Source organism: Aulonocara sp. 'chitande type north' Nkhata Bay, linkage group LG15 (assembly GCF_057382095.1).
Source record: "Aulonocara sp. 'chitande type north' Nkhata Bay isolate Kocher_YH1m ecotype deep benthic linkage group LG15, A_spYH_male_GT1.1, whole genome shotgun sequence".
Classification (NCBI taxonomy): domain Eukaryota; kingdom Metazoa; phylum Chordata; class Actinopteri; order Cichliformes; family Cichlidae; genus Aulonocara; species Aulonocara sp. 'chitande type north' Nkhata Bay.
In genome coordinates, this window is record NC_141358.1 from 41,348,722 (window position 1) to 41,366,530 (window position 17,809).

Consider the following 17,809-nt stretch of genomic DNA (forward strand, 5'->3'; position numbering starts at 1 on the left):
CAATGCTGGGCATCCTCTGCACACGGCCATTAACAACCAGAAGAGTCTGTTCAGTGACAGGTTGCTTCTCCCCAAGACAAGAACTAACAGACTTAAAAACTCCTTTGTCCCACACGCCATCAGACTGTTTAACTCCTCTCTGGAGGGGAGAGGGAGGGGAAACAGGAGGACAAAGGAGGGGGGAACAACTAAGCTGTAGTGCCTCTTCACCTCACTGTACAATACCTTTTGTGCAATACTTTTGTTAATAGTCAACGGTGCAATAGACTCCATACTTGAAATGTGCAATTCACTTGTATTTTTATTTATTTTCATTCCTATTTATTCTATTTATCCCCTTCGTGTATATATATATATAACTCTGTAACTCTGTAACTTCTGTCGGTGCTGTGTTTTTGGAAACCGAATTTCCCAGAGGAGCCCACCCGAGGGATTAATAAAGTTTTATCTTATCTTATCTTATGATATGAGGGAAACAATGAAAGTAATGTACTTTATAATTAAAAAAACTGATTTATGTAGAAGTTCGTGACGTTAAAAAAAAAAAAACAAGCAAAAAAAAAAAACAAACAAACGAAAAATGTGTTCTTAGATTTTTCCAGCTTCTTTATTAAAAGATTTATTTCCGGTCCCACATTTATTTTGAAATGCAGGACCGGAAGCTGTTTCGTTAACGCAGGTGCTGGCGCGTTTTTTTAAGGTTTGTGAAATGGTTGTATCTGTAACTATTTACAGCCATGACTGAACTGGCCGAAAACGGAGTCTGTCTGGTACGTGTTTATATTATTTATTTGTGTATTATGTGTATTTGCTATTTTAATGAACAAAACAGCCAGACGGCGACTAATAACAGTACAACAAACCTCAAAGGCAGCTAGCTAGCTACACACCAAACCGAGGGCCTGAAGGGTTGAAGATATTTTATAATGTGCTGAGTTTAGCCTGTGTGCTGGAGTAGCTAACAGTTTTCTGTCCTCAGGAGGAGTCCGTGAAAGACCAAAGTTCTCTGGCAGAAGTTTTCAGGGATGCCCTGGAAATATCCCAAGTGGGTTTGAAAGTTAAATATCTACATTATTCCACAAGTGGCCTTCATTTCACATTGTGGGTCACATACAGCACACTTTAATCTTAAGCGGGCCAGACCAGTGAAACTCCCCTGTCACCGTACAGAATCTATAATTGCACATTTATTCCCAAAGATATCCTAATACAGGGAAAAGAATCACATTTTTTGTTTGTTTGTTTTTTTAACACAAAGCTGCACCAAACTGCAAAGACCACCCATTAAATTATATTCAAAGTTAAGGGTATGCAATGCATAATAATAAATGTGATAATTTTTTTACTGTAAATTTCTGGGTTACCTCTGCAGTTTCTGTCAGTTTAACTGAAAGATTTGTTCTTCAACTTGGTTATGTTTTTACAGTATATTTTATTGAGGGAAAAAAGAGAGATGTGGCAGAGATGAAGACCCAACTCAGGTTGAGCAGTTTTGAGTCAAAGTTAGAGAAGATTGGCTGATATGGTTTGGAAATGTGTAGAGCTGGGATAGTGAATATTTTGGACAAAGGATGTTGAATATGGAGCTACCAGGATGGAGGAAAATAGCAAAACCTCAGAGAAGATTGACTGACGTAGTGAAGGAGGACACACACAGCGGGATATTGGGGATAGAGTGAGATGGAGGCAGATAATCTGCTGTGGTGACCCCTAAAGGGAGCGTCCAAATTAAAAGAAGACATTTGTTCAGCGTAACAGGCATTTCTGTTTTTAAGGATGTTACTTTCCAAAGAAATGGCACAAAGGAAAACAGAATCTGAGTATCTGAGCCAAAAGTTAAATGCTTTGTGCTTTAAATTGTAAATAAATAGACATTTCCACCATAACCAGTGGATAACTGCTTTATGAAGGTGACTAGAATGCGGTAAAATGGTCTTTTTCCAGCTTTTATAATACTGTGGCTTCCATGTCATAGTAAAAATTGTACAAATTTTGGATAAGGTGTGTGTGTGTATACACAGGATGTGACTTTGACAGGGCTTGAAGCCTCAGAGGATGCAGACAGCAGAGAGGAGCCAGAACATGGGGCTGGACAGAATGACGGACAGAAGGCCTGTCCATCTTCAGCTGACTCTGCTGATCCTGAGTCAAAGGTAATGACCTCACAGACAGGTGAGGGCTAATCTGCAGAAGCAGTTTTTAAGTGTAGCCCAGAGCTTCGGAGCAGATACGTGGGACTTTGCTGCACTCTGCAGACAGAGATCAAGAACTGCAGAGAAGTTGAGAGAACTACAAGTTTGTGAGCTTATAATTTTGTCACTTAAATTACTGTCTCAGAATTTGTTCTGTCTTTTCATAACTTGATGCAGGATCAACTAACAAACTACTCCCTGACCAATTAAAATAAAAAATTAAGTAAACACACCTATTGCTATTTTGGTGATTTCAATAAATAATATGTTGTGCAAAAAAACCCCTGTTATGTCTCACAGTGGGTCGTGGGAGCTCAGTGTCGGGCAGTGTGGTCTGTAGATGGGAAGGAGTATCCAGCAACTGTGGTGTCTGTGGATGGCAACAACTGCAGAGTTCATTTCACTGGCTATGGCAATGAGGAGGACATGGAACTGAGTGCGCTTAAGAGTCCTAATGCTACACCACAAATGGAGAACTCACATGCTCAGGTTAATGCACTTTAACATATTATGGCAATATTTAATGGGTTAAAGTGCAAGTCAGTGGTTGTTCTTGACTCCTCAGCTGTAAAAAGCTGATGGGGTATTGACCTTGATCTCTATGTCAGAGTGAGTTTTCTGAAAGTCTTGTTGAGGGGTATCACTGGCAGTTGTCAGTATTTTTAAAATCATCGTTTAAAAATTCTTTCGATACCTGCTTATTAGTTATTTGAGAAGAACAACTAAAGGCACATGGTAACAGCTGAGGAAGCTCTGCTTGGCTGTGGTATGTAGTCAAAAGATCAATCGGAAAAAATGTCTTAATTCAGTTTTGTTAAGCAACACATTCAGAGTGAAGAATGATTCATCATAGTTTGTGTGTTAACTTTCCTTAAATACTTCATCAAATATTGTCAGTATCTGTTGCTGTTGTTGTGATGATGATAATAGTAATAATAATAAATATTAAAAATATTAAGCAGTAAGTGGTTCCTCACTATTGACTGTTCCTTCCGTCGTCCTATGGTCACAATAACCCAGTGTAATGGGTGGGAAATATTATTATTGCATAAAGTGATACTCATCGTGTCTTGGGGACATCTGTTATGTCAGCTGATTGTGTCAAACACTCTGTGCACCCAACCCAATGAGGAATCAAATTTAGGGTTCAGCATCAACCTCACGTTGTTGGCTTGGCAAACCAACAGAGCATCTAATTCAAGCACCCTCTCCTCACAGTCCTCAAGACATCTGTAATTTATTAGTTCTCTGCAAACACCAGCTTTGCAAGTAACAATAAAGAGCCACTTACTGCTTAAGAGTGAAAGTGGACAGTTTTCCTTGTTTTCCTTCTGTTTTTCCTGAAACATAAAATGTATTGCTGCAGTCAGGACCAACACAAGAGTGACCATAAACTGCTTTTTAGTTTCCTTGTTTTCCGTTGACTTATTGGTTCTGTGACTAGGTAGCTAACATAAACTATCGACTACAGACAATCAGCCAATCTAGTGATGCCATTTAGGCAGGATGGTGGTATACATGCTTTAAGTACCATAACCTAAAACACTTTTTTTTTTAAATTTTGCTTCATGAACAGCGTTAAATCTGCGAGTTTTTTAGAGTAGTGCTGGTGTAAATTTAGCTTAATAAAAGTAGTTTTTTGTATCCACTTGATTGAATACAGAAAACCAGTTGGAATCACAATATACATCAAAGTACATCATTTTTTAATGGTAAACGGCCTGTATTTGTATAGCGCTTTACTAGTCCCTAAGGACCCCAAAGCGCTTTACACATCCAGTCATCCACCCATTCACACACTGGTGATGGCAGCTACATTGTAGCCACAGCCACCCTGGGGCACACTGACAGAGGCGAGGCTGCCGGACACTGGCGCCACCGGGCCCTCTGACCACCACCAGTAGGCAACGGGGGAAGTGTCTTGCCCAAGGACACAAACACCGAAACTGTCCAAGCCGGGGCTCGAACCGGCAACCTTCCGATTACAAGGCGAACTCCCAACTCTTGAGCCACGATCGCCCTGAAAATGTAAATCTGTATTCAGTAACTGGTTATATGTGTTTCAGGACTGGAAGCCTGGTTCTCAATGTCGGGCGGTGTATTCAGAGGATGGTTTGTTTTATCCTGCTGTGGTTCTGTGGGTAAAAGGTCAACGCTGCCGCATTCGCTTTGATGACTACAACAATGAGGAGGAGCAAGATGTTAACTGCCTGCTGAGTCCCGATGAGCTCTATGGACCCAGCAGAGCCGCCACAATCAAGGTAGAGACCCACACCAGGCTCTGAGTGATGGGGAAATGTCTATAAAGAGTCTAGACAGTATTGACAAGTGAGACAGTCTAGATAAGATAAGATAACCTTTATTAGTCCCACACGTGGGAAATTTGTTTGTCTAAGAACCTTTCCTGGTCCAGATCACAGGTTAATACTAGAGATGGACCGATCCGATATTACGTGTCGGTATCGGTCCGATACTGACCTAAATTACTGGATCGGATATCGGAGAGAAATAAAAAATGTAATCCGATCCATTAAATATCACAAGAGCACCTCACAAAACTTGCGACATGGCATAACTCTGCTCATAACCGTAGCACGTCGGAGCAGTGTGGTCACGTGATAGAGCGGCTGTGGCGTGCGAGACCTGTTGTCTGGTTGAGCATTTGGAGCTTCGCTACCAACCCGGCATTTCATCTCCGACAAAGTTATCCCAGAGAGAAGTAAAGCAAGTGTGTAAGTTCATCTCTGAATGTTTGTAAAGCATTCCAGCGTTAAGCTTAACAACCGATATATGGAGCGACTGCCCCCCCCTCCCTGATCAATGATCAGCTGATCGGCTTTTCTGTCGCGAGTCCGTCTCTTCTTTGTTTTTGTCCCACTTTGCAGCAGAAAGAGGAACCCAGCGGCTGAACAACAGCAGCACGTTTAAGCTTGATCAGCTGTTGTTAGAATGTATTTAATATTACTTTCTACTCGAGGATCTTTTTCTACGTAGCTGACGGCTGTAACTGTGCAGGGGCGGATCTAGCAAAGTTTAGCCAGGGGGGCCGAGAGGGCATGAACAGGGAAAAGGGGGCACAAAGACATACTTTTCTTTCTTATTCTCATTTAAAATGTCGAGCTTTTAATAAATAATTATCTGAATCTGACACCCAAAGTTTTAATTTGATGTAAAATGTATAGAAGTCCATTACTGTATATACTAACTGTTAAGTCTAATATATATACCCTAGTAAGCTATAGTACTTCTTCCTTTGGGAAGGTACCATCTGTGCAGTCTGCAGTTCTGTTGAAGAAAGATGTTGAATCTATTTAATTATTGTGGAAAAATAATTGATTTCTGTGCATTTTTTTTCACACTGCATCAAATTAAAGTTGATTACGTCGATTAAGCATCATGAGGTGTAGCGTGGGGGGGTGGTTCCTTTTTTTTTTCTTTTTTTTGCTGGGAGTTTGCAACCCTATTAATTAGATTGCTTACTCTTTAAAATACCAGAATAGGGAGGCTGGAGCAGGTTTAAGTTTATTAGATTGATCAGTTTTGCTGAACTATGAAATATTTTGGGTGCAGTGTGTTTTTTACATACAGGTGTAACAGAATAGCTTTAGTGTTTGTTTGTTTGTTTGTTTTTTAACTTGAATTTGAACTTATACAAAATGAAACAAGATATTAAAAAAACAGTTTTAATTAAAAAACACACTATATCAGATTTATATCCAAATTTATGATATCGGTATCGGACATAAAAAAGTGGTATCGTGCCATCTCTAGTTAATACCACCTCAGGTGGTTTTTCAGCTGTTTGTGCTGCTACTCAGTTGTTTTACAGAGGGTTATTACTTCAGTTGAAGTCAACTTTATAGCACCAAATCAAAGTGCTTTATATTATAAAGACCCTACAATTATACAGTAGCTCCTGTCTTTGATATGGATATGAACACTAGAGAAAAAATGTTTTGTTGTAGCGAAGCGGCAGTCTCAGTCAGCTCAACATTGCAGTTCCCTTAAAGATAACTTGAGGTTGGCTCTCGCTGTCTCTGCTTGAGTTTAGTGAAATTCTGGTATTATTTTTGTACGTTGTTTAGCTCTGATCGGCAGTTATCTGCACCTGTGCAGTATAGGTGGATATAACATGCTAATCAAGCTAGTCACCGAAGCTGTGATGTCTACCTTTTATATGTGATCTATGTTCAGGATGAAAGAAAGTGTTCAGGACTTTTCAAAGCAGTAGAGAAACAATAGTAACAAAAAATCATTTAGATTTATGGACCAACATTGTGTGCATTTTTAAAAAATAACTGAACCACTGCACGAATATGAAAGCAGTTAAACTAAAATAATAAAAAACAAAATACATTTCTTTATTAAAGGACTCTTTTAATTAGATGTAGCTCACTTCTGATCCTCCCTGCTGTCTGATGAGGGCAGAATCTCACCTCTTTGATGTGGTCTAAAAGCTTTTCTCATCATTGATATGAAGTGGAGGCGCAGTCTTTCTGTTTTAACTATTCAAAATGATGTTTTTGGGTTGTTTTGTTTGTTCTGCTCTCTTTTGTGTTTTTAATTTCATTGATCGGTGTCTTTATGCCCCATAAAGAAAAAAAGGTGTTGTGTTGTTCTCCTGTAGGCCAGCAACTGGAGGTCCAATTTAACAAGCAGGCGGAGAAGTAGGGAGAACCAAGGAGAACGAGGAGCAGAGAGGAGGTCTGCAGGGAAAGATGATCAGAACTACTCCAGAGTGAGTCTCCATTTGTGGTCAAGAATCTAAATAGTGATTCATGGGTGAGTGATCAAAACATTAGAGCCTTCAAGAGGTTTATAAAAGCCTAAAAAGTTGATTCTGTTCATCTGGATGTTTTCAGTTTGAGAAACGTTTCGTCATCATCAGGTGACGTCTTCAGTCTCAGCTGACTGCAGGTTTCAATCTTATAAACAGCACATTTGCATAATGACTGAAACCAGCCCACTGAAGGAACAATGGGCTGGGAGGGCAGTTCCTTAATCTTAATTATGCAAATTCTAATGACCACTGATCAATGGCCATGAGTCCCATTCACAGAGAGTTGGGGAATGGTGACAGATGTACCCTTAGGCCCCTCCTCGATTCAGAGATGGTCTTTCCCTTTTCACGTAAATGGCCTCCTTGACTCCGCCCTCAAACCAGCGTTCCTCCCTGTCCAGGATGTTACATCCTCATCATTGAAAGAGTGTCCACTGGCCTGTAGGTGTAAACAGACTGCAGAGTCCTGGCCTGACGAGGTGGCTCTGCTGTGTTGTACCATCTGCTTAGCCAGAGGTTGTTTGGTTTCCCCGATGTATAAATCCTGCCAATCCTCCTGGCACAGCGTACACTATGCTACTCTGTTTGTTTCGGGGACCCGATTGTTGGAGTGGACCAATTTTTGGCGCAGCGTGAGACTCTGTGTTTAGAAAAAAATACGTCTCAACTATTGTGATACTTCTGACACGTACGGGGTAGTGCTGGGCCATATCATACTGTTCACGGTAATAGCGGTATAATGTTGGGCAACAATAAGAAAATGAAATATCACGATAGAATATGGGTAAAACACGCATGCGCAGTGCCTTTGTTTTCATACGCACATGGCGGCGGCGGGGAATGAGAAGGGCGAGAGCGGATCGTTGAATGAAACGGATGAACCAGAACTGGTTCTGGTTCAGAACGTACTGCGCTTCAACATAATGTTACCGTATTGTGTGTGTATAACCTCTTTTTAAGTGTTGTGGACATTATACATGGTTATGCTGAGGATATGTCGGCCAGTTTCCACTGGAAACGCCTTTTGGTTAAACTGTCAGCGAGGAATTTGCATTTGCACTGTTACATTTTTATATAACTTTAATGCAAAAAACAGCTGCTTGTTTAAGTGAAAATACATTGATGGGATTTTTTGCACTAATAAAGTTGTGGAGTTGTAAAGTATTTTGTCTCGTGTCAATTATATCGTCAGTTATATCGTTATCATAAATTTTCAAATGTATGTTGTGATAAATATTTTTGGTCACATTGCCCTGCTCTAGTACGGGATCACTGCTGTTTTTCGCTTAAGCTGTGATTGTGATTTTTATCAGTTACGTTATTCAGCTCCTGCTCAAACTGTACGATTGACTCGCAGGGGTGAGAAGTTCGTAGGTCTCACACTGTGCGTCCATAACATGAAGCTTAAAACACAAAATCTGTCTCTCCCTCTCTGTCTTTCACTCACACAGACACCAACATCAACTTTGCTAATGAAAAACATTGATCAGGCAGCTGTGATTGAGCAGCAAAGTCCATCCAACTATTTTCACGGTTGTTGTGGTCGTGATAATTTTGTGAGGCCATCGAAAATGCTCGGATGAGCCAAAGTTCTACAAGTCGTGCCTCCATCGCTTGTGTCCAGATCACACGCTGCGCTGCCGTGCTGCTCCGACTTTTCAGGATTTCAGACAGGTTTGATTTTCTTACGACCAAACGATTGATGATCGGGAGCTGGTCGTGAGGTGTTAATCGCTTCTCGTTACCCCGTGTATACGAAACACGACACACGATTAAGGCCAAACTCGGGCCGATCCCCAAAACGGTCGCACGACTGAAAAATCGGCTCAAAATGGGCCAAAAATCGCACAGTGTGAGCCCAGCATTAGGCTGCGCTTCTCCTTCTTTCCTGGATCAGCTGGAGCTTTCTTTAGGCAAAGAACATTTCCAGCTGGGACAACCACCTTTACTCAGGACCTTCTTGGTGTGATCTGGGCTTTGATCAGTGGTTATTGATCAATGGTCATGAGAATTTGCATATTAATGATTAAGGAACTGACCTCCCAGCCCATTGTTCCTTCAGTGGGCTGGTTTCAGTCATTATGCAAATGTCCTGTTTATAAGATTGAAGACTGAAGACGTCACCTGGATGATGACGAAACGTTTCTCAAACTGAAAACATCCAGATAACAAAATCAACTTTTGGGATTTACTTACCTGGATGACATCAGTATGCATCAAGACACTAGCACTACTGATGTTATCCTGAAACTGCAGACTAAGCAACCAAAATCATAACTAGTTTCTACTTCTAACTTAAAAAGTCATATAACCAATCATTTAAATGCCGGTTGGATTACTGATCACACTGTTCACTTTGATGTCAATTCAGCAAAGTTTAATAGATACACTACAAGTGTTTTCACTCAGTATAGCCTAATTTATTTATAATTTGTCTCATAGCTAGTATCTACTTTACAGAAAAGATTCCTCTGATATTTTGTGTTTTTTGTCTTGTGTTTTTGCAGGATAAGGAGAGACCTGGTGATCAGCGCAAAGTGGAGAAAGAAGCTGAGGAGAAGAAAGAAAGCCAGCAGACAGTAGGAGCAGAAAAGACAACCAGTCACAGCTTCCGTCCTTTTCCTCCTCCTCCTCATTTGGGCTCAGAGGTAAACCTACATTTATTCAAATTATGAGATTTTTTTCTTTCTTGAAAAATAAAAATAAATCCCAAATAAGTCCAGATGTTTTTAAATGCTCTGATTTTTCTCTAATGTCTCCGTCTTTGTTTTATAAACCTGTCTGTAGGAACTAGCAAAAGACTCAACAGCACCATCTGGTGACTAAAAAAGGAAGTGATTTTAATTTAGTACCGCAAAGTTAAATTTATAATAGCAATTTAAATAATAATATAGCAATATTTTGTCTCTGTGCGTTAACACAACATGGATACACAAAACATTGCAATGCTGTGCTGTATCCATTTTTTCTGCCATTTCTAATCGTTATCTGCTTAATGTGGACGTTGTTCACGTTTTCTTTTTCAGTGACACATGGAAATCAAATTCTCTTTACTTTGGATCAAGTTAATGTTTATCAATGTTGTTTTTAATGTAATAATAATGTTTCCTGTGCCGGTGTCTCCCTCGTCAGGATCGCGTGTCCTTCCTGGCTCCACCCCCTTTTCCTCCTCCTCCTCCCTCGTGGATGTTTGGTGGGAAAGAGTCTGATGGCTCTCCTGGCACTGATTCCACATCCAGCATGTTGATGTTGTGGTACATGTGTGGCTTCCACACGGGCAGCTTCATGGTCAGTAGCAGGTTATTAGACAGTGTCCCGATTCGTTGATGTTGGGCTGTATAAATGGCTGTACACGCCCTGTATGCGTAAACAGAGTATATTATCATGCATCATGACAGTTAGCTGCAACACCTTTTATGGTATTGAAGTTTATACTTCACTAACGGTTCCAACGCTCTTTCACCCCCAGCTGTTTCCTGTTGTTCTCGTTATGGGGCCCATGGTCGTATATCACACGTCCTGAGGACATATGAAGAGTATAAAAAGCTCTTTATGAATGAATATGACCTGATAAATCACAAAATGTGTGACTGCCATTTAAACAAAACAAGTTGACAATTGTGACAAAAAATAATACATCTTCATCCATGTCTGTTGTCTTCATATATGAGGTATCTCTGAAGTACGCAGCACTTGCGAGGTCACGTGTTTTATCCAAACCATGTGACCAGTTGGTTTGATGGTACAGTTGTAATGAACTGCCAGTTAAGGGTATCACTGGATGTAGTGTTAGGGGAGGTTATAATAAACCTTAAAAAGTTGACCTCTGGTAATATTTTGCATATTAATCTCACAACTGCAGCTCATTGTGCTGAAATTATATAAAATCTGTTCCTTCAGAACAGCCAAACATAAATGGTGGATCTTACTTGACGTCACCTACTTTTTAGCCTGAAGTGACAATATCAAGACAAGTGGGTGGAGTTCCTCGTTAGCAAGCTTCATCCATAAACTGTTTGGCATTAAGTGAGTAACAGACAGTATAATGGTCCATTCACTGAAACACTGGAACAGTTAATCCTGAAAGCTGCGTTAGTTGTCAGATAATTGCATCAGAAATGCTACAAAGTCACCAGCAGCACAAACATGACCTGAGGTGAAGCCCAGTAGATGCTAGCTAGTAGAAAGCATCATGTGTTAGATGAATTATAGCAGCGGTCTCCAACCTTTTTTGCGCCACGGACCGGTTTATGCCCGACAATATTTTCATGGACCGGCCTTTAAGGTGTCGCGGATAAATACAACAAAATAAAACTAGTACCGGTACCGAAAAAAAGAAGATTTATTCATAACACATGTGAAAAGACCCAGGAAAACAGAGTAAACGATAAAAACGATAACATAATAACGCTGAAAACCGATAAAAACCCTGAAAACCAGACATTTCACACCTGAGCCTCAACTCTCGCGGCCCGGTACCAAACGACTCACGGACCGGTCCGAGGCCCGGGGGTTGGGGACCGCTGAATTATAGAACGTAGAGATGTATTAAAAAAAACAGTAAATGATACTGATTGCATTGAAATGTAACTGAGTAGTGAACACTGTAAGAGCTGGGGGTGACACTCAGGACTTTGCTTGTGTCATTAAATAAATTTTTTGTAGCTCAGTTATAAATATAAGAATGTGACACTTGCTTTTAAACTTATGTGTCGTGAATTTGTTTCAGGCTCAGCAGATGTTCAAGCCGGCCTCCAGAGACTGAGGTGAGAATCCACACTGAACATGTGCGCAGACTCAGACAGGCAGGAATAGAATGTCGTGATAATGCGCTTCACACAAAGGCATCACAGGAAAACATGTCAGTGTATATATAAAAAGTTTTTTAAGGTATATTTATGCCATGGAGTGTATACATAGCTTCATAGAGTAGTGGTTTACACTTTTGTAACGTGAAAGATCTCCAGTTTGAGTTTATTATATTTGTTTTCTATAACCAAAACTTCTATCTGGTCTTTAAGTGATGACGTGATGAACCCTTTCAGGTCCAAACTACTCTGTGTTTATTAAGGCTGTTGTGTTTTTAACATGTTTTAATGTTTTGTATCTTGTTCTGTTTAATCTCAACAAGCCCATAAAAACAGTCAGTGATCACTGTCGGCCTCTCTCGGTTTTAATCATCACTGTTCATTTTACAGCTCAGTGTTTAAACCCTTACGATGTAGCTGCAGCCCAGCAGCAGTATGTTAATGACTAACCTCGTATTGTGGATGGATTATCTCAGTTGTTCTCCTGCTGAAGTTTGGTCCGTTTACAGCATCCTGCCATGCCATTACATTTGTCTCTAACCATCAGGAACCCTCACGTTAACTTTTATCCAGTGGAAGAAAGTTAGCTTCATCCTTCAGCTTCACTATGTTTATGCTAACATAGCTGTGTGGCTAGCAATCACGTAGCACAACATTATATACCAGCTAGCCCAACTTCAGTAACCCTACAAACGTCACTGCTGTTTAGTTTTCTGTCTTCATTTATGTTGGAAGTGACAGCAGAGCTGTACGTTTGAATTTATTCAGAAACCTCTCAGTCAGAACATGCTATATCATGTTTAGGTGGAAGCTAGCGAGCTAACTTCCTGCTAACTTCTAACTTTGTTAAATGTAATCAGTTCTATTTTCATGGATGCCTGGATGTTAAACTTCATTGTTACACCTGGTAAAGCAGCAACGCTGATCATTTTATTAAAGATGAAAGAATTTAGGCAGTTTGTAACTCTCAGTGATGCTTAGGGTTGCCAACTCCCTGAAAAATAAATAAGGGACACCTTTCTAGCTCTTTTTTTGTGTGTGAAATTATTTTTTTTAACCCTTTGACTTGAATTTGATTTAAGTAGATGTGTATTCTTTGTGATATGAACACATGTGAAACAAATGATCATTTAGCCATTTATTTTTAGCTCAAAATGACAACATTAACACAGTAAAACAGGTCTCTTTCTTAAACAGAAGCCTGTCATGCTTAACTTTTGAGAATATAAGTAAATCTTTCTTTAAAAGAACTCTGTCCTGCTTAACTTAAAATAATAGAAAACAATAGAAAGAAAAATATTCTTGTAACAGTGCACATTTAGTGCATTTAGTACAATTGGCTTCAGTTGAGGTATTATTTCAGCTTTTCTAAAGCTAATCAGCTGCTCCTGTTTGTAAACCCACTTGTTCCCATGATTACGCATCATAACTCATCATCATTATTCATCTATGTATTACTTTTATGTATTAGTCATCTATTTGTTGTAATCATCTATCCTTGCAGTTGTTTATTACACAAAATAAATTATATTATCACACTTCTGGCCACATAGCGCTGATATTCACTGCACATGCCCATATTAACTTTTTCCAGCCAGGTGTTTTCCTTTTCCCATTCTTCCCTTTCTCTGAGGGGAACAAACATTGCTGCTCTAATGCTGGGCTCACACTGTGCGGTTTTAGGCCCATTTTGAGCCGATTTTTGAGTGATCGGACCGATTTTGGCCTTCATCGTGTAGTATACGTGGGGTAACGAGAAGTGATTAACACCTCACGACCAGCTCCCGATCATCAATCGCTCGTGAGCCGCTCACACTGCTCGCGCGCAAACACGTAAACGCCGTGAAAAAGACGGAGCAGCACGGCTGTGCAGCGTGTGATCTGGACACAAGCGATGGAGGCACAACTTGTAGAACTTTGAAAAGCTCATCCGAGCCTTTTCGATGTGGCCTCACAAAATTATCACGACCACAACAACCGTGAAAATAGTTGGATTTACATGCTGCTCAATCACAGCTGCCTGATCATGTTTTTCATTAGCAATTTAGCAAAGTTGATGGTGGTGGTGTGTCTGTGTGAGTGAAAGACAGAGAGAGGGAGCGACAGATTTTCTGTTATAACCTTCATTTTATGGAGGCACAGTGTGAGCACTCAGGTCGCATCAGAGCATCGGGTGGTATAGTGTGAGAGTACATCGTGACCTACCAACGTCTAACCCCTGCGAGTCAATCGTGCAGTTTGAGCAGGAGCTGAATAACGTGACTGAAAAAATCGCACAGTGTTTGCCCAGCTTTAGGTGTACTGTCATCCGAGACTTGCACCGCAGTGACGGCGTTTGTTTCCCTGTTGGCCATGCTTCTTGTTGTGGTCATCGGTTGTCTTCCGGTATTTTCTCCGTAAGCGACCTTTCCTCGACCAATGAGATGAGCGGTAATCTGACTTGTCATACTCGAATTGTCATAAGTGTGCTGTCAGCTCATTGGTCACAAAGCAGGAGAGGGGCTGGGAATTATGTTTTCCAACAAAGCGTTAATTCCATTAACATTTATAGACTACTTTTGATTCTCACTGTATTACGGGACAAAGTGCGTCCCTTATTAGCTCAATACGGGACGTGTACTTTTGTTTCGAAATACGGGACGATTCCGTATTTTAAGGGACGGTTGGCAACCCTAGTGATGCTGCAGTGTTCGTTTGACTTTATAACCTGCAGCAGAGTTTGGGCCTGACACAGCTGATGACGTCAGACTTAAAGACCAGATGGACGTTATTTTTCTGTCATTTAATTGTTCATCGGTCACTTAATTCCTCTGTTTAGCCTAAATGGCCATTGAGGAGGTCTTTATAAATAGGAAAAGCTTTAAAAGTCCCAACATTGGCTCAGATGACCGTTGCAAGTTATGGACCAGAGGCCTGTATTATAAGCATAATTTTGGCTTATTGGGGTTAACCCTGGGTGTTTTGTACTGTGAAGGTGGTTCACGTCTTACTGGGGTAAATCATCTTGGAAACGTATGCTATAGGCCTGTGGAGCAGGTTAGGTTCCAGATTAGAGGTAAGCAGATATGAAATCACGGCCTGCTGACCAATCGATTATCCAGATAATGGTGTCACTGTTCCTGGAAGATCTCTCTCACAGTAGCGTTTCTCTTCAGTTGTGTTTCTACAGACTTACCTGATTAAAAGGAAAAAGACAAAGTTTGAATGAGTGCAGGATCTGAGCAGCGCGACTGATCTTAAATGTATGCATTTATTTCTTTTATTTCTTTACTGTAGAGTCGAGAGAATCAAGGGACAAGATGCAGTTGGGATGTTCATCTTTCATTCACAGCTCACGTGTATTCTGATTATTGTTTGTATTTCTACAAGTATCTTATTTGTTCTTAGTTGAATGTTGTCATGGAAACTGTGCACGTAGTGGAATTTTTGTTGTTGTTTATTTTTTTTGAAGCGAATATGAAGTGTTTGTTTCAAAGTTGCAGCTGTTGACAAATTAAATCAGATTATTTGGAGAAAAGAGTGTTTTGTTATTAAAAAGAAAGCTGGATTACCTCTGAGCGTCATCTTCTTCTGTCTTAAAAAACAGATCAACTTCCTGTGGCAGGTTCTGATCCTGCACATGGTTTTATTTTTGCCGGTTGACATTTGCTCCTCATTCATGCCACTGAACTTTACTCTAACCCCCTTTCTCTGCTTGCGTGACACATGTTGACTCGATTGATTAGATGTTAAAGCTTCTTATGTGCTTTGACGTAAACGGTGACACATGAAGACCTTTGGGCGTAGCACCTCTTCCTATCAAGCTGCTGTTTGTAAAGAGGCTTTATCCATAAATCACAGCAATAAGAACTGATCATTTTGAAACACTGATGAATTTGATTAGAGAAAATATTTAAAATTATTGTGTGGTGGTGTTGTATGGCAGCAGGAATCGTGTCATCTCTTAAGTCTGATTTTAATCCAATATTAAAAATGAAGATCTTGCTTTCATGTCCTGTTTGACAGAGCAGAGGTTCTTCTCACAGTTGACCTCAGATGTGAGATGGCTGATTGTCTCATTATTGAAAACTAAACATTGTCTGAGTGACGTCAGAGCTGCTCACTTAAAAACATCTGAGAATAAGCCTCAGAATCAGGGAGCACACTGAGCGTCGCTGGCCAGCATCTTTTAGTGTCCGTTACCTGTCGGCAGTCCTTCAGCACAATGGTCAGCAGCAGGATGCTGCTTCTCGGTGCCTCCTGCTGGCTGCTCGTTGTTTTAGGGAGTTGCGAGGAGCCAATCGAAGAGAGGTCAGCCGAATACGACGCCATCGAGACACAAGAAGAGAAAGAGCTGGTGAGTAGCAACGTCATGGCTGACTTATGATGGGTCATGATGATGCTATAAAGACAAAGGGGGCTGATTGTTGGGGCTGCAACAATTTTTTTTTCATTACAAATTTTGTTTCTGAATTGTTTTGTCTGTACTATTTAACCCTAACCCACAACAGCAACGCCTTTAGGAACAGAAAATCTGAAGCTGGGTCTGTCGTCCATTCTGCATGACCATGTTGTCCATCAGCTGCTGCCTGCAGTTTGAGTTTAGCAAATTTGAGATTTTGGTCAGTTGTATTATCTTGTTTTATTTGGCTTTCCTGCAAACAGGACTTGCAATAAATGTTAAAAATGAGTTGGCTTTGACTGATATAAACTAAATCCAGTACAAACTTCAGGGCTGAATATTCCCAGCCACCTTCTTGTACTGGCTGTATCATAAAGGCTTCCTTTGCAGTAAAAGAGAGGGGGGCTCAGTTATTCAACCATCATGCTGACATCATCATCTATAGCTGTTAAATTATGCTAACATTTTCTTCATTATGAGAAGTTGACTTGAAAATGTTACCAGTTTAATTGAAGCAGTTTAGTGTTACCATGCTAATGATTATCACGGGCAAAGCTGAATGCTTTAGGCCTCTTTAAGGCCCCCTCCTCTGCCTAAAAGCCGGATCTCTCAGAAACCTTAAGAGCAAACCGTAGTCTTTGACAGCTGTACTTGGTGCCAAGCAGCAGGATTTAGTTTACATGCTTTTCTCTTTATTTGAAATACTGTCCACATGTAGTATGAAAATTAGATATACAAGAATTGTAATAGTTATGAAGCAAAGTCTGAATTCATGCAATGTTTACAGCCCTTAAAAACGACAGAGTAGGTGCCACTGATCATTATCAATCCAAGGCTGATGATGGTAAATGCTCCTCTGGGATCTCAAATTAATTCGATGGGCGTAGCCATAAACACAATAAAATGTTAGTTTCAGTTCTTCTGATTTCTGAGTCAGATTTTAACATGATCTCGTTTCCTCCTTAGATTGAAGCTCTGCAGGAAGTTCTGGAGAAGCTAAAGGGCAAACAGCTGCCATCCTCAGAGAAAAAACTCGGCTGGCTTGCTGCTGTAAGTACGATCGTTCATTTCTCCTTCCTCCTCCAGTGCTGATCAGATAGCTTGGGATTTATTTTAGGTGTTCAGGTTAGCAGATTTCCACCTCCAGAGTAAGCATGCACATTTCTCACACTGCTGTTCTAGAGCAGGATGCCATCCAAGTACCACTGATCCTGAGTGGATAAGACAATCGGCCTCGTGCCAAACTGAAATGCCTCCCATCTTCCACAAAAACGAAAGATTTACAGACACAAACCTTTTTGGTTTCTGGTGATTCACATCTCTTTTTATATGAATATGTAACAATGTACTTGTCAGGCTTTGTTTGTCCAACTAATACTGTACTAGCAAATATCATGATCAAACTGTATCCAGACTGAAAGTCATGTTGTGTTTTTGTATGTCAGTGTGATGCAGGTGAGCAGTGTGCAATACGTAAGGCTTCGAGAATCGGGAAGCTGTGTGGCTGTCCCGGAGGAACCGCTTGTAACTTCAGTGTCCTCAAGTGTCTGTAAAGTTCAAACACTAAAGTCCTGCTGTTCAGAGAATAAAGACACGTTTTTAAAATTGCCTCTCGTCTGTTTGTTTGTTTTTTATACAAACATTACCT

The 17,809-nt window shown here is 40.4% G+C and overlaps 2 protein-coding genes across 3 annotated transcripts; both read left to right on the plus strand.

The window, feature by feature from the left end:
• The first annotated feature begins 633 nt into the window (after positions 1-633).
• Positions 634-15,332, plus strand: LOC147313727 (uncharacterized). 2 transcript variants are annotated; one of them, XM_086263498.1, is made up of 10 exons: positions 634-770; positions 980-1,045; positions 2,022-2,153; positions 2,493-2,681; positions 4,259-4,453; positions 6,820-6,930; positions 9,480-9,620; positions 10,105-10,260; positions 11,702-11,738; positions 15,057-15,332. In XM_086263498.1, the coding sequence occupies exons 1-9, from the start codon at positions 738-740 to the stop codon at positions 11,735-11,737; spliced, it is 1,059 nt and encodes a 352-aa protein (XP_086119624.1). In that variant the 5' UTR covers positions 634-737; the 3' UTR covers position 11,738; positions 15,057-15,332. The 2 variants fall into 2 exon arrangements, with proteins under 2 accessions (XP_086119624.1, XP_086119625.1); XM_086263499.1 differs by lacking the exon at positions 2,493-2,681.
• A 287-nt stretch (positions 15,333-15,619) lies between these two features.
• Positions 15,620-17,748, plus strand: LOC147313728 (cocaine- and amphetamine-regulated transcript protein-like). The gene is made up of 3 exons (XM_086263501.1): positions 15,620-16,116; positions 17,128-17,211; positions 17,607-17,748. The coding sequence occupies exons 1-3, from the start codon at positions 15,985-15,987 to the stop codon at positions 17,712-17,714; spliced, it is 324 nt and encodes a 107-aa protein (XP_086119627.1). The 5' UTR covers positions 15,620-15,984; the 3' UTR covers positions 17,715-17,748.
• The last annotated feature ends 61 nt before the right edge of the window (positions 17,749-17,809 follow it).